Source organism: Phyllostomus hastatus, unplaced genomic scaffold, assembly GCF_019186645.2.
Source record: "Phyllostomus hastatus isolate PE091 unplaced genomic scaffold, TTU_PhHast_1.1 phas_contig_312, whole genome shotgun sequence".
In the NCBI taxonomy this organism is placed as follows: Eukaryota; Metazoa; Chordata; class Mammalia; order Chiroptera; family Phyllostomidae; genus Phyllostomus; species Phyllostomus hastatus.
In genome coordinates, this window is record NW_025333849.1 from 2,925,917 (window position 1) to 2,949,432 (window position 23,516).

General features: G+C 39.3%; 1 protein-coding gene and 2 pseudogenes across 4 annotated transcripts in view; 2 read left to right on the top strand and 1 right to left on the bottom strand.

The window, feature by feature from the left end:
* PTPDC1 (protein tyrosine phosphatase domain containing 1) overlaps window positions 1-20,290 on the top strand; it is a 95,146-nt gene extending 74,856 nt beyond the window's left edge. For all 4 annotated transcript variants that reach the window (XM_045839823.1, XM_045839820.1, XM_045839822.1 and 1 more), the window contains 5 exons: window positions 850-987; window positions 2,911-4,139; window positions 13,852-14,037; window positions 16,154-16,264; window positions 18,329-20,290. In XM_045839823.1, coding sequence (XP_045695779.1) covers window positions 850-987; window positions 2,911-4,139; window positions 13,852-14,037; window positions 16,154-16,264; window positions 18,329-18,445 — 1,781 coding nt within the window. In that variant the 3' untranslated portion in view covers window positions 18,446-20,290. The remainder of the gene's footprint in view (window positions 1-849; window positions 988-2,910; window positions 4,140-13,851; window positions 14,038-16,153; window positions 16,265-18,328) is intronic.
* On the top strand, window positions 7,196-9,785 carry LOC123819461 (annotated as a pseudogene).
* Window positions 20,291-22,455: 2,165 nt separating the features above from the next.
* On the bottom strand, window positions 22,456-23,192 carry LOC123819462 (annotated as a pseudogene).
* Window positions 23,193-23,516: the final 324 nt, after the last annotated feature.

The following is a 23,516-nucleotide window of genomic DNA, read 5'->3' on the forward strand; positions in this document are numbered from 1 at the left end:
TGGTATTGCTGTGGAAAGTGCAGGCTTTCTTTCTCTATGAGAGGGACCTTGGGAAGAGAATATGTAGAAATAAGGGTACAATTTGATTAGTGCCTGCATTGATGAATATTAACAGTATGTCAGACCTATCGTCTCATTTTTATCCTTAACACAGTTAAGTAACGTAGTAGTTTCTGCTTCACATGAGACCACACACACTTAGCAAGTTCTGATTTGCTCAGGGTCACACAGCTTAACCATGTTAAAGGATTGGAACCCAGGACTCTCTGTGGCTTTTGCTATGACACATCAGTTCTGCCCCTGGGTAGGATGCCGGGATTCTCTATGTGGCAATTCCAGAAGCATCTTAGTCATGGGAGCTTTGGGGTGGAATTACACCAAGCTGGAAAGAATCAACCTGTGCAATTTTGGAACGTTTTTTTCAAGAAGCCACATCTAGTTCTTTTTCCCCCACTAGGTTGAAAATGTGTATGTACCATCTTCTGCCATTTATCAGTCATTTTAGACGCATTTCTAAGGTTCAAGATCATATGCTTTCTCTCTATAGCCAAGATGTTTTGGTATAGACTATTGACTTTAGTAATTTGCAATCCTGCTTTTTCATAATTCTTTTTGACTGAGTTTTAGTAGGAAATGCCTTAAATAATATGAAATGTGCTTTGTAAGAAATGTTAACAATAAATTTCTTGGAAATGTAAAAAGCCTATTATTCTGGGCCTATGCTTCCACTGAGATCTGCATGCCTTACAGCTTTCTACTCTTTATGAATTCACTCACTTTTTTCAAATATCCTTGCAAGTATTTTTCTTGTATGTTGACTTTTTTCCTGTTCTCTTTTCCATTGCCCAGTTTATTTCTACAATTTTGGATGGAAGGATTATGGTGTAGCATCACTTACCACTATATTAGATATGGTGAAGGTGATGACATTTGCCTTACAAGAAGGAAAAGTAGCCATCCATTGTCATGCAGGGCTTGGTCGAACAGGTAAATTCTAGGAGATAGTTTTGTTGTCTGGAACATATTTAAACATACAAAGAATAACATTTTTAATACCCAGTGTTTTTAAAAATGTAATTTTCCATAACCAAATAATAAAGAAAATAACAAGCATTGTTTCAACTACTGTTCTATTTACACTTGCTCTCTTATTAAGTCTTTAGCAAGTATGTGAGTTTTGAAGACACAGAAGTAATTTGCTACCTCCAGTAAGTGGCAGAGCCAAGATTTACATTCATGGCTGTCAGAATACATGTTTGTGAAGGAGAGTCTATCTGTATCTAGAATTCTATATAAAAATCATTGATAAAAAGGCAGGAAAATCTCTGTGCCGTGCTGATATGAGGGTAGAAATAAAGACTGTTGCATTGGAGTCTTAATTGCCATTTGGCTCAACCAGATACCTTAGCTGACTCTGTCCACAGTGTACCTGTATATCTGCCATAGAGTTTCCCACCTGCTCAGGAGCTTTGTCAGGATGTGGATATAGTCCGGCTAAATATCGTCAGCTCTCATGGTCGAGACAAAATTTTGCTGTTCTAGGATTCCATGTAATAATAGGTCTGCAGATATTTCATATTTCCACTAAAGACTTTCCCTGTCTTAGTGAAAATGATATGTTGGACCCTACCTTCCACATACTGAAAGAACATGCAGTATTCAGAGATTCTGATATATGTAATGAGATTCACAGCTTTGATGAATCACACAAATGTCTTTTGATTGCCTTTTATTTTGATAATAATTAACTGTTTTAACTTATTGATTATTACTTTTTCAATATTCATTTTAATTTGAAATTAATAAGAATGCCTAATGTTTATACTGTAAAGGCTGTTTTCCTTAATATTAAGTGCTTATAGCAATATATAATTATATCTGGTATGGAGAAAAACACATATTAGTGTAAAGACAAATCTGCAAGAAGAATTTGTCAGGAAAAAAAAGTTTGTGAATATAAATAATTCCAAAATCTAAAAATGTCCAAGTTGGTAGAATGCCAGGCAGGAAAGTGTCAATAATTGATAGCAAAGGCAGAAGTGGGAAGTTCCAAGAGCAGTGTATGAATCCACTGCATAGAAATTTTCAGAAATTGTTAAATGGGAAAGAGAAGCAGGATTTTACTTCTCCCATTTTGGAATTGGACATAAGGAAGATAAACATGCTAGGTCATCCCCCCTTTTACTCCACAATTACTCAGCCATTCCCCTTCACACTTAGTCATCCTCCCTTACTGCATACTTACTATTCAGTTGTTACCCCTCAGTCCACACTGATGCAGTGATCGCCCCTTATTCCATACCTACTCACTCATCCCCCTCACTCCACACTTACTGAGTCAGCCTCCTCACTTCACAGTCATCCCCTATCACTCCATACTTCTCAGTTATTTCTCACCTACTCTGTGTTTATTGTCATTCCTCACACTCTCCACACTAGTCATTCTCCCTCACTTCACACTTAGCCATTCCCCCTCATGCTACACTTGTCACCCCCCCCCTTACTCCACTTTTGCTCTGTCATCCCTCACTTATTCTGCACTTACTCAGTCATCCTCTCCCCATGCCACATTTACTCAGTTATTCCTGAGTATTCATTCATTCCACAACTACTCAGTCATCTCCCCTTATTCTGTCCTATTCAGTCATCCTCCCTTCGTCCACACTTAGCTTCACTGGGACAGTTTCTTTGTTCGCCCCTGAGTATAAGGGGCACTGAGTGTTCTCAGTCAACGTGAGTGGTGCCATATAGACAGGTAAATACATAAATACCTTTGCAAAAGTTTACAAAATTATATTATCCTTAAAGTGTTTTTCTATTTATATGGTTTTCTAACAAATATCAAATTTAAATTGTCAAAGATATATATATGAGCTTTTCTTATCCAGTTCTTTCTTCTTCTTGACTTAGGTGTTTTAATAGCTTGTTACTTAGTTTTTGCAACAAGAATGACTGCTGATCAAGCCATTATATTTGTTCGGGCAAAGCGACCTAATTCCATTCAAACTCGAGGACAGCTACTGTGTGTGAGGGAATTTACTCAGTTTCTGATCCCTCTTCGAAACATATTCTCTTGCTGTGACCCCAAAGCACATGCTGTCACCTTAACACAGTATCTGATTCGCCAGCGGCATCTGCTTCATGGATACGAGGCACGACTTCTGAAACATGTGCCAAAAATTGTCCACTTCATATGCAAATTGTTGCTGGACTTAGCTGAGAACAGGCCCATAGTGACAAAAGTGGTAGAAGTACCTGGCCTCTCTGCTGAAATCGAAAAAACTGTTTCTGAGATGGTCACGATGCAGCTGGATAAAGAGTTACTGAGGCATGACAGTGATGCGTTGGACTCTTTCACCCCCACTGCAGTGGTGGCAGATTTAAAGAATCAAGATGTGATTCTTTCCAGTGAACAAGAGTTTGACCCTCTTTGGAAAAGGCGTAATGTAGAGTGCCTTCAGCCCCTGACTCACCTGAAAAGGCAGCTCAGCTACAGTGACTCAGATTTACAGAGGGCCGAGTCACTTTTGGAGCAGTCAGGGACTCCATGGACGGTGCCTGCTCAAGTCTCATTTTGCCACAGCCCCAGGCAGCAGACACCCATTAGCCACCATGACGCTTCACAGACTCCACAGCTGGATTTCAGTAAGGAAATGCTGATCTGCAATACATTTTCTTTCTGGAATCAGGCTAAATTTAGAGACTTAGAAGAATTCAAAGATGATGGGTCACCAATTTTCCGAAAGAAGAATATTCCAAAGGAGGTACAACGGAGTAAAACCTTCTCTTCAGGTGTTTCTGGATCATACAACCCTGGGGAACCAGTTACATCCAGTGTTGCAAATATCCCCAAGGAACCACACTGTTCTCCCCAGCAAGGCATCCTGTGTCTGTGTGAAGTTCATGGTAGCTGCAGCAGCCCTCTGGACTGTCGCTCTGGCCCCAAAACACAATCCTCGCAGTCATCAATTGGACCTAAAACCCAAAACAGCAAAGACGCGCCTGAAGTTGCTCCACACACTGCCCTGCAGTCTGAATCGAGTGTTGAAAAAAGGAGAATACTGGCAGCCAAAGCCCTGGCAAACTTAAGTGAGTTTGCAGAAAAGGAGGAAGTGAAAAGGAAGGTAGAAATGTGGCAGGTATTTGAATTTCATTTAATTACATATGCTTGGGAAATACTTATATCAGTGCAAAAAAATCATGCATTTTCCCAAATTCTTTTGTTGTAGGAATTTGAAGACCTGTTGGTATACTTTTGAACTTCAGGTTTCTCAGCTATAACAGGAGCCTGATGACATAGAAATGACAGACGCAGGCTGTTGTGCAGGCTTGCTTCAGTCTCCTCTGAAAGAAAGCTCTTAGCACTTTGCAGGGTGCTTGAGTAAAAAGCATGGATATGATTGATATCAGTAGCATCCTTTTTTCTTGCTGGGTTTGTGAGATACACTGACAGACAGATGGACAGGCCATAGCAAACAACTTAAACCTGACCTGAAGGATTTCAAGGTCAACCCAAGGCCTAGCAGGGAACCACATTTTGAGAACCACTGACTCATGCATGAAATCAGAGCAAATTCTTTTTCAGAGATCATCTGCACAAGTATTGAGTGAGGTCGGGAGGAAGCATGACCAATGCTGTCTGCTCACATTCCCTCTTGTATACTCCCCAGTCCTGCCCCAGTGAGGCAGCTGCCATAGCTGGAAGTCAAATGGGAGTGACTACAGAGTATCTGTGTGCTGAGATTAGGTCTTTGGGGTCTATTTCTTGGCTTTTATTTAAATTAGAATGTAAAATTTTAAATGTTCATCCTTTTTTGTGTTGAACTTCCAACACAGAAGAGGGTTATAGTCTTAAATCAGCAATACTCTGCCCTGAATGGTCAGCTGAACTAGAGAAAAGGCAGGCCTTATAAACTTAGTTATCAAAAATAGGTAAACTGCCCAAATGTGGGACAGTGAAATCTTGACTTGTTAGTCCATAATCTACTACAAGTTATTTGTATAGCTGCTTTTCTGTATTCTGCCATTAATTAAGCAAGGTGGGTATACTTTCAAAGAGGACCAGGACCTTCCAGATGCGGAGGTGGTAAAACAGGCATGGAGCCTCGCACCCACTTGTAATTGGGGAGGAGAGCACTTTACACACTTTCTCCATCAGAATTGTGTTTTGCTGAACAAATAGTTAAATGTATTATTTTTTCAACATGAAGTGTGTTCTTTATTTCCTACTTGTAAATTAACAAGCCTTCTAGTCAGTTGGCAGATCTTTCTGCTGCATCACTGTGTGTCACGATAGCTTGCAGTAGATCCTTTGGCTTTGTGTGTGACAGCTCATGTCTTCTTGAGGGTTAGCCCCACTTGTGTGCATACTACTCAGTGCAGTACATGAGCCAAATTGTTTCAACATACAACATATGAAAGCATTTCTAGAGGTGAACACAGCACACAACCTTTTGTTTGGAAAGATTTGCCCTTTATTTCTTTTCTAGATTTTTTTATGAGCCTTTCAGTAATAAAAACAAATTAGTTGAATTCTGGAAAGAGTAGAATGAGGCTTCAGGTTAAGATGGTGGAAGGTAATCATGTCCTCCCACAATTACATCAAAATTACAACTAAACTACAAAACAACCATCATTCAAAACTGCCTGAAACCTTGCTGAATAAAAGTCCTATAACTAAAGATATAAAGAAGAAGCCATGTAGAGACCAGTAGTAGGGGCAGAACTCAGAACAGCCTGGTCCCATACCCACAGTGTAGTGGTTAAAAATAAGGAGGGATATCTCCACTGTGGAGGGCCCCTTGGGAAGTGAGGGGTCCCAGACCCACAGCAGGTTCTCCCTGCCGAAGCTTTCAGTCCAGAAAAGTCCCTATAACTTCTGGCTGGGAAAACTAGTGGGTATGGTGGCTAAGTGAGATGGAGGGCTTCTGGAATCCCGGGTATTCCTCTGAAAGTGCCCACGCACAGACTTACTCAGACTCACAGCAGCTCAAAATGCATTAGGGACATACAGAGAGGAACTAAATTGTCCAGCAAAGGTGGGGAAGTTTTCTTCCAGACAGAAGTACTAGCAGAGGCCATATTTTCTTTGCTGACTTCTCCCTGCAGAGCCTGCAGGTGGGCACCATATCTGAGTCTCCATCAACCTGGCTAACACAGTTCGCCCTTCCCTGGTTATCTCCTGAGACCCTGTTTCACCCAACTTCCAGGTCCACTCAACCATTCCCAGTGTCTTTTCCATACTAATGGTCTGTTTTGATTCGTGCTGCAGACTTTTCTAAAATCTCAAACAAGCAGCATCTTGTCTTGGCATGCCTCATACCTCTTGCTAAGTGGCCCCCACCCTGGCCTGGCACTGTCAGCAGCCGGACTTGGTAGGCAGCTTGGCCTCTCCCAACCATCTCCAAGCCCAGTACAAGTAGCATCTATCTGAAGATCACTTTGAAGCACTTTCCCAGTGGCCCAGGCAGAGCACAGGAAGCAGCTGACCTTGGCCTGCACCTCTTGGGAGGGCCCAGAATCAGTGTACCTGGTAAACAGCTTCAGACCATGCCAAAGCACCACCAAACCACCTCCACAAGCAACACACTCAAGGGGTGGACTTTAATGGGCACCAGAGCCCCACTGAAGCCAGTCCCGCTCTATGGGGCAGGTCCTCCTGAGTCGTCATGGCCAGAATGTCTGGGGAAAAATCTACCCACTGATGTACCAACAGCAATCAAAGCTCAACAATAACAAGAGGGTGCACACAGTCCAAGTAGTGGACACACCTGAAATACCCAGATAAGGTGACGGGAGGCTGTGCCATTGGGTCCCTTAAAACACCTACTATATAAGGCCACTCTACCAAGACCAGGAAACATAGCAGCTCTACCTAATACATAGAAACAAATACAGGGAGACAGCCAAAATGAGGAGACTTGTCCCAAATGGAACATGTCCCAAATGAAAGAATAAAATAAAACTTGAGAAAAAGAACAAAACAAAATGGAGACAAACCATCTATCAGATGCACAGTTCAAAACACTGGTTATGAGGATGCTCAGTGATCTCAGTGAGAACTTCAACAAAGATAAGCATAAAAATGGAGATAGAAAACAAAAGAACCAGTCGGAAGTGAAGAATACAATAATTGAAATGAAAAATATATGGAATCAGTGGTAGAGTACATGAAGCAGAAGATCAAACCAGTGATTTGGATGCTAAGGAAGCAGAAAACACCCAATCAGAACAACAAAAAGAATAAAAACAAATGAGGATACTAGAAGAAGCCTCTGGGACAACTTCAAGCATATCACCGTTCACATAATGGGGGTACCAGGAAGAAAAGAGAAAGAACAAGGTGCTGAGAACATGTCTGAAAAAATGATGATGGAAAACTTCCCCATCATCATTTCCAGGAAGGAAATACATGTCCAGGAAGTACAGAGAGTCCCAACCATGATGAACCTAAAGAGGCCCATACCAAGATGCATCATTATTAAAATTCTGATGGTAGGTCTGCCGCACATGTGCAATGTACCCAGCATGAAAGTTGCAGCTCTGATCAGTGGTGGGCAGGACAGCTGTTGCCTGGCAGGAATGCACTGCATCATAATGTAACAGCTGTCCTTCCCACCACTGATCATGCCAGGCATCAGATTGTTGGTTTAGCAAATCTTAGGCCAGCTGAAAATCAAGTGCAGTCAAATGAACTGGATAGCTACATGTATCAGACAGTAGGTCATCATGCCGTTGATTTGTATGCAGTGGCTCTTCCCCTCTGTTGCTTTACCATAAGAGGAAGGTGTGTGGATACAGGACAAATGTGAAGGTGATAAGGTTAAAGGTCTCTGACCTTTTGAAACTTGTTAAAGAAAAAGAAAAAGTGGAAGGAATATCAGTAGGTTCTATACTTTTTTATTATCAGTGTGTTGGAGTTGAAAATGTATATAAAAGGCTTAATCTTCAGCTTTCAACTTACCTTTGACCAAGAAACCAAGACTTGTTCCAAGAGATGATAACATTCAGGCAATCATCATCAAAGTAGCAGCTTTGAATTTAGAGCTAGTTAAGCATGTTGGAAAAACCCTGGATCAAATGGAGCCGTATCTCTTAGAGCTTTCTGAGAAATACAGAGTTCATGTTTGTGGAGATGGTGAAGAGTATGAAACATTCACTTTGGATTGTTCTCTATTTAAGAAGAAAATAATTATAGATTCATGAGAAGTAGTCATACATTCAGCTGATGTGTTTGTACCTGTGGCTTACCTACGCTTTTTAGAATTGTACTTGGAAGGCAAAATGTCCCCAGTGACTGACAACTACTAAACATTTAATTATCTACATAATTCTTTTTTTTACTGTTTTTAGCTAAGATTTGTTTGTTTTTATTTCTTAAAAAGCATTTTTGAACATTGTTTACTAAGCTGCCATATTTATGTGAAAAAAATCACCTAGCATTTTCTCAATTATTATGTCCAGCTTTTTCTCATTACACCTTTGACTCTTAAAAATATGTATCATCTTCCCTGGCCTCAGAGCATTGTCCCATAAACCAAAAGGTGGCAGGTTTGATTCCCGGTCAGGGCACATGCCCAGGTTGCAGGTCCAGTCTCTGGTCAGGGTGTGTATGAGAGGCAACCAATTGATATTTCTCTTCCTCTAATTTTCTCTCCCTTCCACTCTCTGTAAAAGTCAGTAAGTATATACTTGCATGAGGGTAAAATATATGTGTGTGTGTGTGTGTGTGTGTGTGTGTGTGTGTGTGTGTGTGTGTGTCATCAGAGAAAGTTAATAGAACCATTTATTAATTGGGGAAATGTGAATGCTTTGTTCATTATGTTGTCAAGTTATTCTGCATTCATTCTGACTTGTTAACACATCCCATTCACGTCCTCTATATTATATGTGCCTTTTTTTTTTTTACTTTTGCTTCATGTTCCTGTGACATTTCTTTCATCACACTGGTTTATTTTCGTCTATAGCTCTTTTCTGCTCTCACCTCTGCCAATAATATTATGGTGCAAAAGCATTTGAAAATGAGGATGACAAAGCAACCACTTTATTTAGCCAGTCAAGTTTATTCTGTTGGGCGTCACCAAAGTGCTGTGTCATTTTTGTTTTCAATATATTCATTGTTTCAACATTCATTATTGGACAATCAGAAAGACAATCATTAACTCTTACTGGTTATTTTATAACTGACTTTTAAAAAACAACTTTACAGCACTAACATTAGACAACATTTTAAAAATAGACTTCATTTTTACAGCAGTTTTGGGTTCATAGCAAAATTGAGCATACATACAGAGTTCCCATATGCCTGTGCCCCCATACAAACATACAGTTTCCTCATAATCAACATCCCTTACCAGAGTGGTATATTTGTTAAAATTGATAAATTGTGGTGTAAAATATAAACTTTGGTATGTTGATATGTTACCCAAGATTCATAGTTATATATGATTCACTTGTTTATTGTACATTAAGCAGATGCATAATGACATGTACCCATCTTTTGTATTATATGGAAGGCCTTCACTCCCCTAAAAATCTTCTGTGCTCCCAACTTCTGGCAACCATTGATTTTTTTATTGTCTCCATAGTTTTGCCTTTTCGAGAATGTCATATAGTTGGGATAATACAGTATGTTGGTATTTTAGATTGGCTTCTTTCATTTAGCAAGGCATATGTGAGGTTCCTCCATGTCTTTTCATGAGTTTTTAAGTGCTGAATAACATGCTATTGTCTGAATATATCAGGTTGTCCAAAAAGTTTGTTTTTTTTCTATAAGATAGTTCTAGTAGCACTGAGTTGTCTTTAACTTTATTCAAAACAGTTTTGTTAGATTGTACTGTGGCAGCTGTCATATCAACATGTAGTGTTTTTTTTTTTGAACTATCAAAATTGGAGAATTTTTGTGTAGCCATTTTAATACTGAAGATGGAAGAAAATACACATTTTTGACATGTTATGCTTTGATATTTCAAGAAAGATAAAAATGCAACTGAAGCACAAAAATTTGTACAGTGTATGGAGAAGGTACTGTGACTGATTGAATGTGTCAAAAGTGGCTTGCAAAGTTTCATGCTGAAAATTTCTCACTGGACATGCTCCAGAGTCAGGTAGACATGTTGAAGTTGATACTGATTAGTGATCAAATCAAGAGAAGAGAACAGTCAATGTTATAACACATGGGAAATAGCTGAAATACTCAGAATATCCAGATCAATAAAGTTATTGGTGAAAATGAAAAATGTCTTTTATTTTATGAAAAAAAAAAGGATTTTGGCCAAACCAATACCACAGTTTATCCGTTCACCTACTGAAATACAACTTGGTTGCTTCCAAGTTTTTGCAATTATAAATAAAACTACTGTAAAACAAAAATAAATAAAATGCTAAAGGTTAAAGACAAAGAGAATCTTAAAAACAGCAAGAGAAAATCATTTAATTACTGACAAGGGAGTTCCTATTAGACTGTCAGCTAATTTCTCAACAGAAACTTTTGAGGCAAAAAGGGATTGGCAGGAAATATTCAAAGTAATGAAAAGCAAGGACCTACAACCAAGATTACTGTACCCAGCAAAGCTATCATTTAGAATTGAAGGACAGATAAAAAGTTTCCCAGTGAAGAAAAAGCTAAAGGAGTTCATCACCACCAAACCAGTATTATAAGATGTTAAAGGGTCTTTTTTAAGAAGAAGAAAAAGATAATAAATATGAATAATAAAATGGCAATAAATACATGTCTATCAATTACTTTAAATGTAAATGATTTAAGTGCTTCAGTGAAGAGACATCAGGGGGCTGAATGGATAATAATACAAGACCCTTACATATGCTGTCCATGGGAGACTCACTTCAGACTGAAAGCCAGACATACACTGAAAGTAAAGGGATAGAGAAAGGTGTTTCATGAAAATGGAAATGAAAAAAAAAACAAAAGTTGGGGTAGCAATACTTATACCAGAAAAATAGACTTTAAAATAAAGGCTATAAGAAGAGACAAGGAAGGACTCAGTAACTCTACTTACAAGTATTTATACAAAGAAACCCAAAACACTAAATTGAAAAGGCATATATTCATATATTCATTGCAGCATTATTTACAATAGACAAGATATGGAAACAAACTAAGTGTTCACCACTAATGAATGCATAAAGAAGTGGTGCAACTATACAATGAATTATGACTCAGCCACAAAAAAGAATGAAATCCTACTATCTACAACAACATGGATGGATGTAAAGGTGGTTTTGCTGAGTGAAATAACTCACGCAAAGACAGATGTCAGATGATTTCACTTACATGTGGAATCAAAAAACAAAATAAATGGCCCTAGCTGGTGTTGCTCAGTTGGTTGTGCACCCAGTGAGTAAAAGGTTGCTGGTTCGATTCTCAGTCAGGGCACATTCCTGGGCTCCAGGCCCAGTTCCCACTCGGGGTGTGCGAGAAGCAACCAATCAATGTTTCTCTCATCGATGTTTCTCTCCCTCTCTTCCCCACTCTCTATAAGTAAAAAAAATCTTTAAAAAATAAATAAGTAGAATAGAAACAGACTCATACAAGGGGGAACCCCCCAAAATGGAATTTATTTATAAAATTGTATATTTATTCTTGCATGGTTAAACTTTAGTCACCTTCAATGTACTGTCCATTTGATGTAATACATCTATTGAGACTTTTTTCCCACCACTCAAAACAGTTGTGCAACCCTTCAGTTTTGATACCTTTAAGTGCTCCTGCTGTTTTTTGTTTCACCTCTTCCACATTGGAAAAATGTTTTTCTTTGAGAACTGTGTCATCGGAGAAAAAAATAGTCACTCAGGGCAAGATCATGTGAATAGGGAGGATGGAGCACAGGGGTCATGCCATATATGGTCAAAAATTCCTGAATACTCAGTGTGGTGTGGGCAGGTGTGCTTGTAAATCACCCATCATGAAATGCGCTAACAAAGAGACTTCAAACAAAAGTTTACTGAAGCTGAATGTAGCCTCTGGCACACTGATACAAATGGGTTCCAAGAACACTCACCTAGTGGGGGAAAGCCTGTACTTCAAGGTGTCTGCCCTCCAGAAAATAATTCTGGGTGTTTTTCTGTGGGGGTCCCCCTGGTAGAGACAGGGACATTTTGATGGTTGCCAGAGGGGAGGAAAATCAGGGGACTGGGTAAAAAGGTGAAGGGATTAAGTAAAATGTGGCAATTACAGAATAGTCATGGGGATGTAAAATATAACACAAGGAGTATAATCAATATTGTAACAACTGTGTACAGTGTCAGATGGGTACTAGACTTATCAGGGTGGTCACTTTGTTAGTTATATAAATGTCTAACCACTGGGTTGTACACCTGAAACTAATATAATACTGTGCAGTAGAATTAAAAACCTAAAAAGTTATTTTTTAAAAAAGTAAAATGAACATGATTTACATAGCACAATGTCACCTGCGCCTATACTAGGCCCTTTCTTGTCTTTTATGTCATGTGATTTTCACAGTAATCCTTTAAGGCAGATGATAGTATTTACAGATCCTTTGTTAATCTGTGCAGTCCTTATAAATTAAGTATCACCGATGGGGAAACTAAGGGTCACAGGTGTCAAGTGACATGCTTGCAGTCGTATGGTCCAAATGCAGCAGAGCCAGGATACAGCTCATGTGTTTAATAATTTTAATCATTTTTATGTCTTTTCCTAAATCCATTGAAGATTTCAGAAAACATCGATATAACAGTCATTTACTAAGAGGGTCTTTGAGCTTGTCATTTCTGTCCAACTTGTCTTCTCAAAGTACTGGCTTATTTATGAGATGATAAAGAGAACCCTAGTGCCAGAGTGTCATGGCAGGAATATCACAGACTAGGATGGAATAGACCTGGGTGGGAATGCCTGTTTCTCAATTTGGGCTCCTGGGCAAGTTATTTCATCTTTCCTGAGCCACCCCGTACATTTGTCTGTAGAAGAGCCTCATTGATGGGTTGCTGTAGAATCAGAGGTAAGTCATGTATTATCATTTCTGTCATATGGTAACTTCTACAAATATTGGAATGGGCGAAGGAATGAATGGTAGCAATTACTGTGCTTATTGTTGCAAACATTTTATTTACTAAAATAAAAATCTAAAATTAAATGTGCTGTCAGAAATTAAAATTCTTACCTCACTTTTCCCCTACCCTGTGAGGTAAAGTTTTAAAATCGCTTGTCTAAATTATCTCTAGGTACTTGGAGTAGTGGCTAGATTTACTAGTTGTTTTCACTCTTATCAAATTTCCAGGTACAGGTTTTATTTGTTAAATTCTACATAGTATTCTAAAAAGAAATTTGAAAGTAGCACATATACTTCACTTACCAATTTCAGGCACCTTTGGGGGGTGCACTTTGAAGTTTCAGTCAGAAGCTTTCCCTTATTTCAGGTTAATTTGCAAATGTTCTCTTACTTAGGATTTTCAATCTACCATTCTACTTCATTGCAGTAAATATTTCTGTTTTGCTTACCAGCAACTGAAAAAGCAGACTCCCTTCCTGAACTGTTCTGTGGTTTCTGAGTGAAGTGAAGAACTAGGTTAACTAAGGCCTTCTTTGCACTAGGAGCTTTAGCAGACCTCAGTCATCAATACCTGTGGGGTACAGGTACACTTAGTAGAAGGAAGACAGACTTATAAAAGTTCTATATCTCAATCCAATGTGCCTCCTGGAAGTGGGGATCCTGGGAAGGGTCCCAGTCCATACCCAGAGCCTAAGACTTTTCTCCTAGACAGCCTGAGGATCTTCAGATACCAAATGGTGTCTTGCTCCCTTCCCCCTCCCTTCCTCCTCCCTTCATCTTTCTCTCTCCTCCCTCTTTCTCCCTCTTCCTTTCTTTTTAGAAAGAACTGAATTCCCGAAACGGAGCTTGGGAAAGAATATGTGGTGAAAAGGATCCTTTCATCCTGTGCAGTTTGATGTGGTCATGGGTGGAGCAGCTGAAGGAGCCTGTGATAACCCAAGAGGACATGAACATGTTGGTTGACAGGCATGCAGATACTGCAGAAGCTCTGTTTTTATTAGAGAAGGTAAATTAGCTGTTGGACCAGTTTATGACATTAACTGTATAGGTTTCACAAACTTAAAAAAATTATAAAAAGGGAATTCATATGGAATCCCATATCTGGGTCTAATTTAAGTTTTTCATGATAAAAGAAGAAATACTCAGTATAAACATTTAGAAAATAAAAAGGGAGCCCTGGCTGGTGTGGCTCAATGGATTGCAAACCAAAGGGTCACTGGTTCAATTCCTAGTCAGGGTACATGCCTGGGTTGTAGGTCTAGGTCCCCTATTGGGGGCCTATGAGAGGCAACCACACATTGATGTTTCTCTCTTTCTCCCTCCTTTCCCCTCTCTCTAAAAATAAATAAATCTATTTTTTAAAAAATAAATAATAAATAAAAAGAGAAATGCCCATAATCCAGAGAAGAAATACCCAGAATAAACATTTAGAAAATAAAAAATAAAAAGGGAAATGCCCATAATCCCAGGAGAGCCACTTTGAAACATTTTCAAGTCTTTCAGTCTTAACATTGCATACAGTTCTTGGTAAAATCATTTCACATACAACTTTATTCTTCATTTTTGATCACAATTATAACATAGGTAATTACCATGTTTAGTGTAAGTTTTTCATAAATATTAACTTTGAAGGACAGGTAAATATTCTAACATGAAGGAATGTCATAATTAACCACTTTCACTTTCAAGTATATATTTCTACTTATTTACCATGAGTAGCATGTAATGTGAAGTGCTGTGCGGTAGGTTGGAATATACACTCATTTGTACTTTCTTTGAAAGAGGAGTGTGTCACATACATAGTTACGTAGTACATATATAAAATATAGAAGACTATAGAAGGAAAAACAAGAAACTGATAAATAATGGTGGTTGCCTTAAGGAAGACAATGGTTCTAGGAAAGGAGGGACTGATACTAATAGCTCCTTTTGTACAATTTAATATTTTTAACCATATTGAGGTATTAAATTTTCATTTAAAAATACATTTTGTTTCAGGAAGCAGTGTTGTCTCCTAAGGAACCTTGAGCTACATTCTGTGTTGCAGTGCCTCGTTTGCACATCTACTGCTAATGCACACACAGACAAGCAGATGTACAGTAGTGTGATGCACATCTTTAAAGATAAAATTTTTCTTGCATTGGGAGTTCTTCTCTTAGGCTGTTTCTCAGCAGTTAAATTATAGAGATGAATCTAGAGAGGGGATAAGAGAGGCAGTTACCCTTCTTGGATGATGGCAGGCTGGGCCCTTGTTACAATGTAATGTCCATTTTCACTTTCTTTTATCCCCATAGTCTGGGAAGGTAGAGAACCTGTTTTACTTAAAAGGGAAGGTGAAGTAACCCACCTAAGGTACATAGCCTGTGTTACAGCAGAATTCAAACTCCAAAAGCTCTGGCACAAATCTCTGTACCTTTTGTCACATCATGTGATTCCATCATCACTCGCTCCAACCCCATGTGTAGTGCATTGACGTTATTTCCAGGTTTTTACTTTTGTAAGCATCACCGATATGATCAGGTATTTCTGTATTTCAGATTATGCTCTTTGAGTAGATGTCCAGGGTGAAGTCAGTGACCCTTAAGGGACAATGTGGTCCAATGGTGGGGTTCCTCTGTTTCTCCAGTGTGAGCAGCCCCAGGAATCAAGTCAGACTCGTTTATCAAAGACTGTCTCCCTAGAGTTCTGGCATGCTCCTGAAGGACTAGAGTGCTGTTCTGTCTCTTCTTCCACCTCTCCTCCCTCCATAGAATCTGCAGGGGGCAGGGCATGAAAATCCATGGTTTCTGTGACACATCAGCATACACCAGCCCAATTGAAATGATTGTGTCCAGAAACAAGAATGGATCATCCCTTCAGTTCACCTCAAGGAAGACATTTCATTTGAAATTGTGCTTCATGTAATAAATAATCAACTTTGATTTTCTCTCCTGAAAGTTTTCAAACACATAACAGTAAACATTGGTAGAGTCCTTGGTAGATAAGTGTGGTATTAGAAGTTTTGAGTATTTGATCATAAACCAGTTCCTGGCTTTGCCTTTGCTTTGAGTTTATTTCTTGAGGTATTTTTCAAAAGAAAAAACAAAACTTGTTTTGTTTTGATTTGATTTCTGCAAAAATAGGGCCAGCACCAGACTATTCTTTGCGTATTACACTGCATAGTGAGCCTGCAGACGATTCCTGTGGATGTGGAAGAAGCTGTTCTTGCTCGTGCTATTAAAGCTTTCACTAAGGTGAGTGGCACTGTCCCTTCCCCCTTCAGACCACAAGCAGCATGATCTTTGCAAATTAGAATCCAGAGGTCACCAGCTGCCTCTAAAATAAAACTTTTAGCTATGTTTCCTCTTAATGGAAGTGTGTTTGACATTTCTTGAAAGTAGTTGTAGGCTTTGGCCAAAAAATACCAGCTTTCTAACAGTGGTATTATAAAAAAGCTGACCTGTGAGATTTTATTGGAAGAGAACATTTGAACAAAGAACATTTATAAAGAGAGAAACAATTGGGTATTGAGAAAGTATTTTTAAATGATGTGCTAGTAGGAGTCAGAGAATCTTGTTGAGCCAGTTCTACTTTGGGTCTACACAAGACATCATCTAGTGAGAATTCGGCATCCAGCATTGATGATTTGGTAGTATGTCCTGGTCAGCAAATCCTTAGCAAAGACTAAAAAAAAAATTTAAAAAAAAATTCCTTTCTCTGCACATCATTTTGGCTTACAGCAAGTCTTCCTGGCTGAAGAAAAGAACCAGGTCCCTGCCAGGTGAAGAGGTTCCTCTCACCCACTCAGCTAATTTATTGGTACCTCTCTTGCTTATGAAAATGTCATTTAACAAAGAACCCAGCTTTTCAATGATAATATCTGTGGTAAAGATTAATGATGATAGCAGTTATCTGAACTCATTCATCAGTCTCCTCTCCCTCCATTCCTTCCTAAGTGATATTATTCTGGCAGGCTTTCTTGTTCCTCATCTGGAGCTTTACGGTACTAAGTTTCCAGATTCAGCAGTGCAAACCCCAATCATGTGGTCCTTTAAGTCTTTATTTTATTACATTTTCATAGACCTTCATAGCCCAAGAGGCTACTTGCTTTGTGGAGAGGGTTGTGGTTTGGTGTTTAACAAAGTAAATAGACAAGACATGTTAATGTTGATAAGAAGCTTCTGCAAATAGGATAGAAAATATAATGGTTAAGATAAAAATATCTGAAATAACTGAAAAAAAATCCTTAATATTGGTCTCCAAAAATCCTGGGCTCTTTAAGGAATCCTGTGTGGTATCTGCTTCCTATGTAGTAAAGAGAATGTCTCCCTTCAGGCCAGAGTTTAGCAGGCTTGCTGCTGCCCCTACCTTGAGATCATCAGCCATGATGCAAACACCCTGCTTGTGCAGCCTCCACCTGTGATTATGTTGTTCAAGTTAGAAGGTTGTTTTTCTCTGACCTAGCAGTCTAGTGTCTCCTGCCAGTGACCTCAAGCTGGCAAATGAGCTTGTTGGCTTGTGAACCAAGTGAAATCCCACACCCTTCCCAGCCCTTCACAAGGGGATAGCCCTCCCTATAGTTGCAGGAGGAAGGAATCACTGGCCAAGATCTGACCCTGTCCTGAGGAGTCACACGTTTCTTTGGGATTGGGGTGAAGGCATGCTCTGGTTCTCTGTCCATCATCACTCCTAATCTTGCAGTGTGATAAACTTGGGCAGACAGCCCACATATGTGTACATGGTGCCTTCCCACAAAGGGGATAGGAAACTGCTATGTAGGTTTTTACATGTGTCACACACACATCAGGCTCTCATATTTAATACTCACAGAACCCTAAAGAGATGGGAATTGTGCTTTCCTTTTTACAGAGAGGTCAGATATGACCCGAGATTGCATGGGTAGCAGGTGGAGAGGCAGGCTCCTGTTCAGGTTGCCCCAGTGCAACACTGACAGCTAGTGCACATTGTTTTTGTGAAGAGACCTTTTCCTTGTATCATCAGTGATCAGTCTCTGGATTTGAAACTCACTTCGTACTCACTGTTGACTTGTTTCCTGACAGGGAGTGAGTATATTATGTATCCAAGCACTCAATTTAATTCTTTGTTTTTTCATTGATATAGTTGGCACTTAATATAATTGGCAATTCTAATATAGTCTTTCAATTAAAATTAATGTGTGAAATGTGTATACTTTGATATTTATATATAATTTTGTATATAAATATTAGTTCTATTTTTCCACCGTATATCTTTTCTCCCAAAATAGATCAGTTCAAATTCCTGTTAGTATCCTGAAAATAAATTTTCTTTGTCACCAGGTTAATTTTGATTCTGAAAATGGACCAATAGTTTACAATACCCTAAAGAAAATATTTAAGCACACACTGGAAGAAAAAAGAAAAAGGACAAAAGACAGCCCTAAGCCTCATGTTTAGTGAAGCTGACTTTCCCCTCATGGCGCATATTTTGGACCAGAAGATCAAGATGGCATTTCTGTTCATAGGTGAACAAGTTAAAGTATGGTGCTGTGTTGTCTCCTGGCACTTTATTTCAGATGCTCTTGGTTTGTGCTAAGAATGACCATTTCTGTTTGGAGCAACTATTTCTTTTAAAATGTCAAATGTCATAAATGTCACATAATTTTTGTGTTAAAAATTGCCATAAAGTTGGTGCCACTTTCTTTTATTTATTTTACCGAATTAATATTGTTGTATTAATATTTTAAATATGTAGTGTTTACATCCTTATTCTTTTCGACATTTTGAAAAAGTTGTAACTCTTATTTCCAAAACAATTATCTTATTAACACAACTCTTTCTAGAGTTTTTACCAAATAGATGTCAGTGATAAAACCTCACTGTTTATCCATCCCTGATGCATGATGTAAGGAAGTCACCAAGTGTCTTAAACCTAGTGTTTTATATTTATTAATAAGAAGGCTATTGATATAACATTTTTAAAGGATTTTTTTAAAATTGTTTGAATGTTTTTTATAAATGTGGCAGAGGGTTTCAAAGTGTATTATTTTTCAGGGTGGTTTAGTTTTACATTAAAAGAATGACTGTGAGATGGTTGGGATTTTTTACTTCTAGAAAGTAGACTTGCTCAGGCTTTTAGATGACTTTGCCAACCTCTGATGTCACAGGAGGCAGGAGTGACTCTCACACATTAGGCCTTATTCTCACCCCCTTGGGCTGCTGCTGAGCCAAATCACATCTTTACAAAGGAATTGGGATCAGCTGTGGGCACTGTGGTCACTGTGGGGCACTCTCTGAAGCAAGACTCCATGGGAAGGCCTGTCTCATGGCGTGGGCACTGCAGCCCTGCTCTCTCCAGGTGCTGTTTCTGCTCCCCAGAGCCATGTCTGTCCGTGCTGATAGTGTGATAGTGTGAGATCTGGCCCATGCTTCCCAGTCTGCCATTCCATAGACCCAGTTGCCTTTGACTGCCTTTTGACTAGGACAGGTAAGATTTTTTAAAATGAAAATAAAATGAATTTAACCCACTTAGGTCACATTCACTTTACTGGCTTTAGATAAGAAAAAGTAACTGTCTAAACTAGTTCCTTGTAGAACAAAACTATCAGTCAGCTATTGAAGCCACAACTATTATTCAGATAAACATGTGGGGTACCATAGGCCAAGCCAGAGAGGATTGAAGTATTTCCCAATAAAGGTGATATTAATCAAACCAATTTCAAACTGAAGAAGTTACTACTTAATCATAAAGACAGAATATCAGGGAAAGTTAATTTGTAACAAATGAAGTTTCTCTAATCTCTGCATTTGTGAATCAAGCTCTAGCACATTAAAAAAATTTTATTATTAGTCTTAGTAACTCTGGTGGCAAACACTAAATGCCATTTTCTTTCACATTGTTTGAATTTTCTTAGGATATCAAATCCAATGTTTTTAATGAACTGGGTTGCCCATTGCTGATATTTCTCATTTTGGAGTGCCTGGTCTGGATAAGTAGGGGAGAAAATAATTACATTTTATCCAAAGGTACCTTATAAAAATGCGTTTTGCCCAAAAAGGTGTCTGTTCTCTTCTCATTTGGTCTCATATGGGCAAGTAGCACCATGACTCATTTGATGAGAGCTATTGGCCTGTGAGTCTGAAGGAATCGTTTCAAAGTAAAGGGTAGACCCTACACAGCCACAATGCGACCATGGCAGTACACATCTAAAATCTTAAGTGCACCAACGTAAAAGGAAAGTTGGTGGGAGAATTAATTAAGCTGTCTATAATTATTGTATTTATTTGAATAAAAGTGAAAAAGACAACCTAAACCTCATCTTGTACTTCTTTAGTTGGAGAGTTGTGCACATCCTGATGATAAGGATGCAGTTTGTGGTTAGATTATCCTGATGGAGAGGCTGAGTTTAGGTTGAATAGTCAAGTGGCCAAGCCCTAGGCAGTCCCAGCACTGTTGGTTCAGAATGACCAAGTGAATTGGGGAACTAGCATTGAAGAATTCTAAGAGGAATGGGTGAGGAAAAACTCAAGGCTGACAGGATTCCAAACTTTCTATATTCGAATGGATGACTAGGTCTTTCCTGGCCAAAGAATAGAAATCTACCTATAGGAAGAAGTTATAGGCTTGCAAAATTCAGCTCAACGTAAGTGGGAAGGGCTAAGAGCACGCACAAAAACTACCTTAGAGAGGCTTATTTATCTTACCAGACTGAGAGAGAAGTATTATTCATAATTGACTGAGGGCGGAATCCCAGTCTGACTAATTCTGAACCATGCTCTCCTCTCACCTGAAGTCACCGACCTATGGAGCTCCTAACCAGGTAGAGCTGCCCAGCATGGAGCCCCCCATCAGGAACCTTGAGGCTCTCTTAGCACTAGACTCCATGATGGTATTACAGAGCATCATTTTGTCTGTAAATGCTATGAAAATGGACCAAGTTTTTGGTCCTCTGGAAAAGACTGAACTGGCTGTGTTACTCATAACATTTCTAGCATATCACACAGAGGAAGTGGATGATTTCTTGCCTTGTTTTTTTCTATCTTTTTAACATTTGCTGATGTTCTTTGAGATAAGGTACTGCTGGTTCAGAGATTGCTTTGTGTATTTGCATAACTCAGAAGTATTGTGCTGATCGATTTAGTCATATCTTCAACCAGCTTCCCAGTATTATCTGAGAAGGAGTATGTGCTTTCATCACTTTGGGTTCCATTAAGTAGCCATATGTTATAATACAGTTTTTCTGTTTTCTCTTAAATGGAAAATGCTTACTCATACACTTCAGTGCTGTTTCAGGCTATTCTTTAGATGTCTGAAAAAATTTTTCAGGAACAGTGTGTTATAGACAAAATGTATGCCTCAAGTTCTTGATTTTTGACATCCTTCAAATTATTTGGGGACTTGATTAAAAGTGACAGTTTACTTATAAGATCCTCATTGTTGTCCCAAATTAGCAAGCGTTGATATGTTTTCAACACAAGTCAAGAGCAACATTCCCTTTGGTGCTTTTTAGTAAATGTGGCCCAGGATTAGGACCTTATGTCAAGGAGTTCTCTATTCTAGATGGTTGAACATTGTGTACAGATAAAATGACAGGAGAAAAGTGCCATAAATCCTGTTATGCAGTAGTGTATTATTTTTTTAGTCATGCTTTTAGCAGGAGCTGATCTTGATTAGCTGACACTGACAATAAAACTGATTTATAAGCAGTCACAATGGGGACATTCACTACTGGAGCTGTGATAAACCTTCGTTCCAAGCCAGCCAATAAAACATGTAGTCACTAAAAGTAATATCACAATAAGACCTTCATATCATACTCCCTTTTGCACAGAAAATAAAGATTCATGTATCCACTGCAACTTATATCACAACAGAAGTCTATTAGGCTCTTGCTGCCCAGCTTTCTTGATTATAATAAAAAAGATATTTTACTCTTAAGATTGCCTATTTGGAGAAGTAGCTATGTTTTTGGAAACGATTCCTACTTATGTGACCATTTGATCACAGTCTTCAAATACTCGTTGGCTTTGATTTAGTGGATTGCTTGATCATTTTCTTTCTCTTTTTAAAAGTAAAAAATGTAAACAAATGATTCAAACATTGAATTAGGTTGAACCATGTGGAATGGCCATTTCTTTAGGTCGAAATGACCAAATACTAGCCATTGCATATGATTCAACCAAATATTTTTTTAATGGACAGAAGAAGCTACCTTTAATTGGGTGGCACAGGACAGTACAGCTCTCTGCCAAGAGCCATAGGGCCTGACAACCAGCACATGGCAGAGTTTTATGGCAACTATAGATTCAAGAGATGGGCACAGGTGAAATAGAGTTGGGCATCCAGCTACTTGATACCAGTGAGCTCTCTGCCACCCTTCTGCCAGCATCCGGGACAGACTGTGTGGGACAGTGAGAGAGAGCCAAAGTTCAGATCCAGGAGCCTGCCAAACAGCAAGGAAGGTGATTCAGGTTAGGCTGTCAATGAGGGAATCCCACATGCTGGTAGCAGTTGTGCTAGGCTGGGATTCATTCAGCTTGAAGACACTCTCCACCACTGAAAGCTCTGTTCTGGTTGTGTCCTGGCCACAGAAGGCACACCAGTTATTCACCACCATCCCAGCAGTAATTACTTCACTACCTCGGTTCACAGTGCCCGCCACAAGGTAGACCTGAAGGAGAGAGGACAGCTGATCCTGGTCTTCAGTTAAAGTCTTGGGATGTACCAGCCCTCCCTGATTGCTGAGGACACAATAGCTTCCTACTAACACCTGCTCAGCCACTGTCTGTCTGAAGACTTCCACCTTGAGTACATCAGCCAGGATTTCTTCTGTCTCCCTGTCCAGGTCTGCATGAACAAAAGCTACATAGTCATTACAGGTGGTGACATTGCCCAGGGCTGAGAGCCTTTCATCTACCCACCAGATCTGCACTGAGTCTGGGAGGGAGTTCTGAATATGTTGCAGCTCCTAGTCGGTGGTGTTGCTGGGTACAAGCAGACCATGTCTGTTCCCCACACACATACACCCGATGATGTGGCAGCTGGCAATGGACGCATGCACCACTGGGATGGTCTCGGCAAGCTTGCCCTCGAACACAGTGTAGGGTTCTCTGACCCTCCGATGGCCACCAGGCAATAAGTATTGGTAAGTCTGGCAAAGCAGCCAATCTCACAGTCGTTCTCGAATGATGCTCAGACCACCATGAAGCCTTTGTGATTGCCCTCCACATCGACTCTCCAGTTAACCTCAAACTCCACAAGACACAAGTAGGTTTCCGTTTGATTCAACCAAATATTAAATGCAATATTTCTGGGACCATTAGGTGACATTTCCTGGGTTATTGTAGCAAAGTTAATTAGAACAGATGATAGATTATTTTCTAAGAATATCCTGTTTGCTGACAGTACAGTCCCAATACAAGTAGAAGAGACGAATATGAGACTCATATTCCTTCAGCAACAGGATTGTACCTACTCTGTGCTTGGCCCTCTGCTGATGCTGGGAACACACAGGATCATTTATGCAGT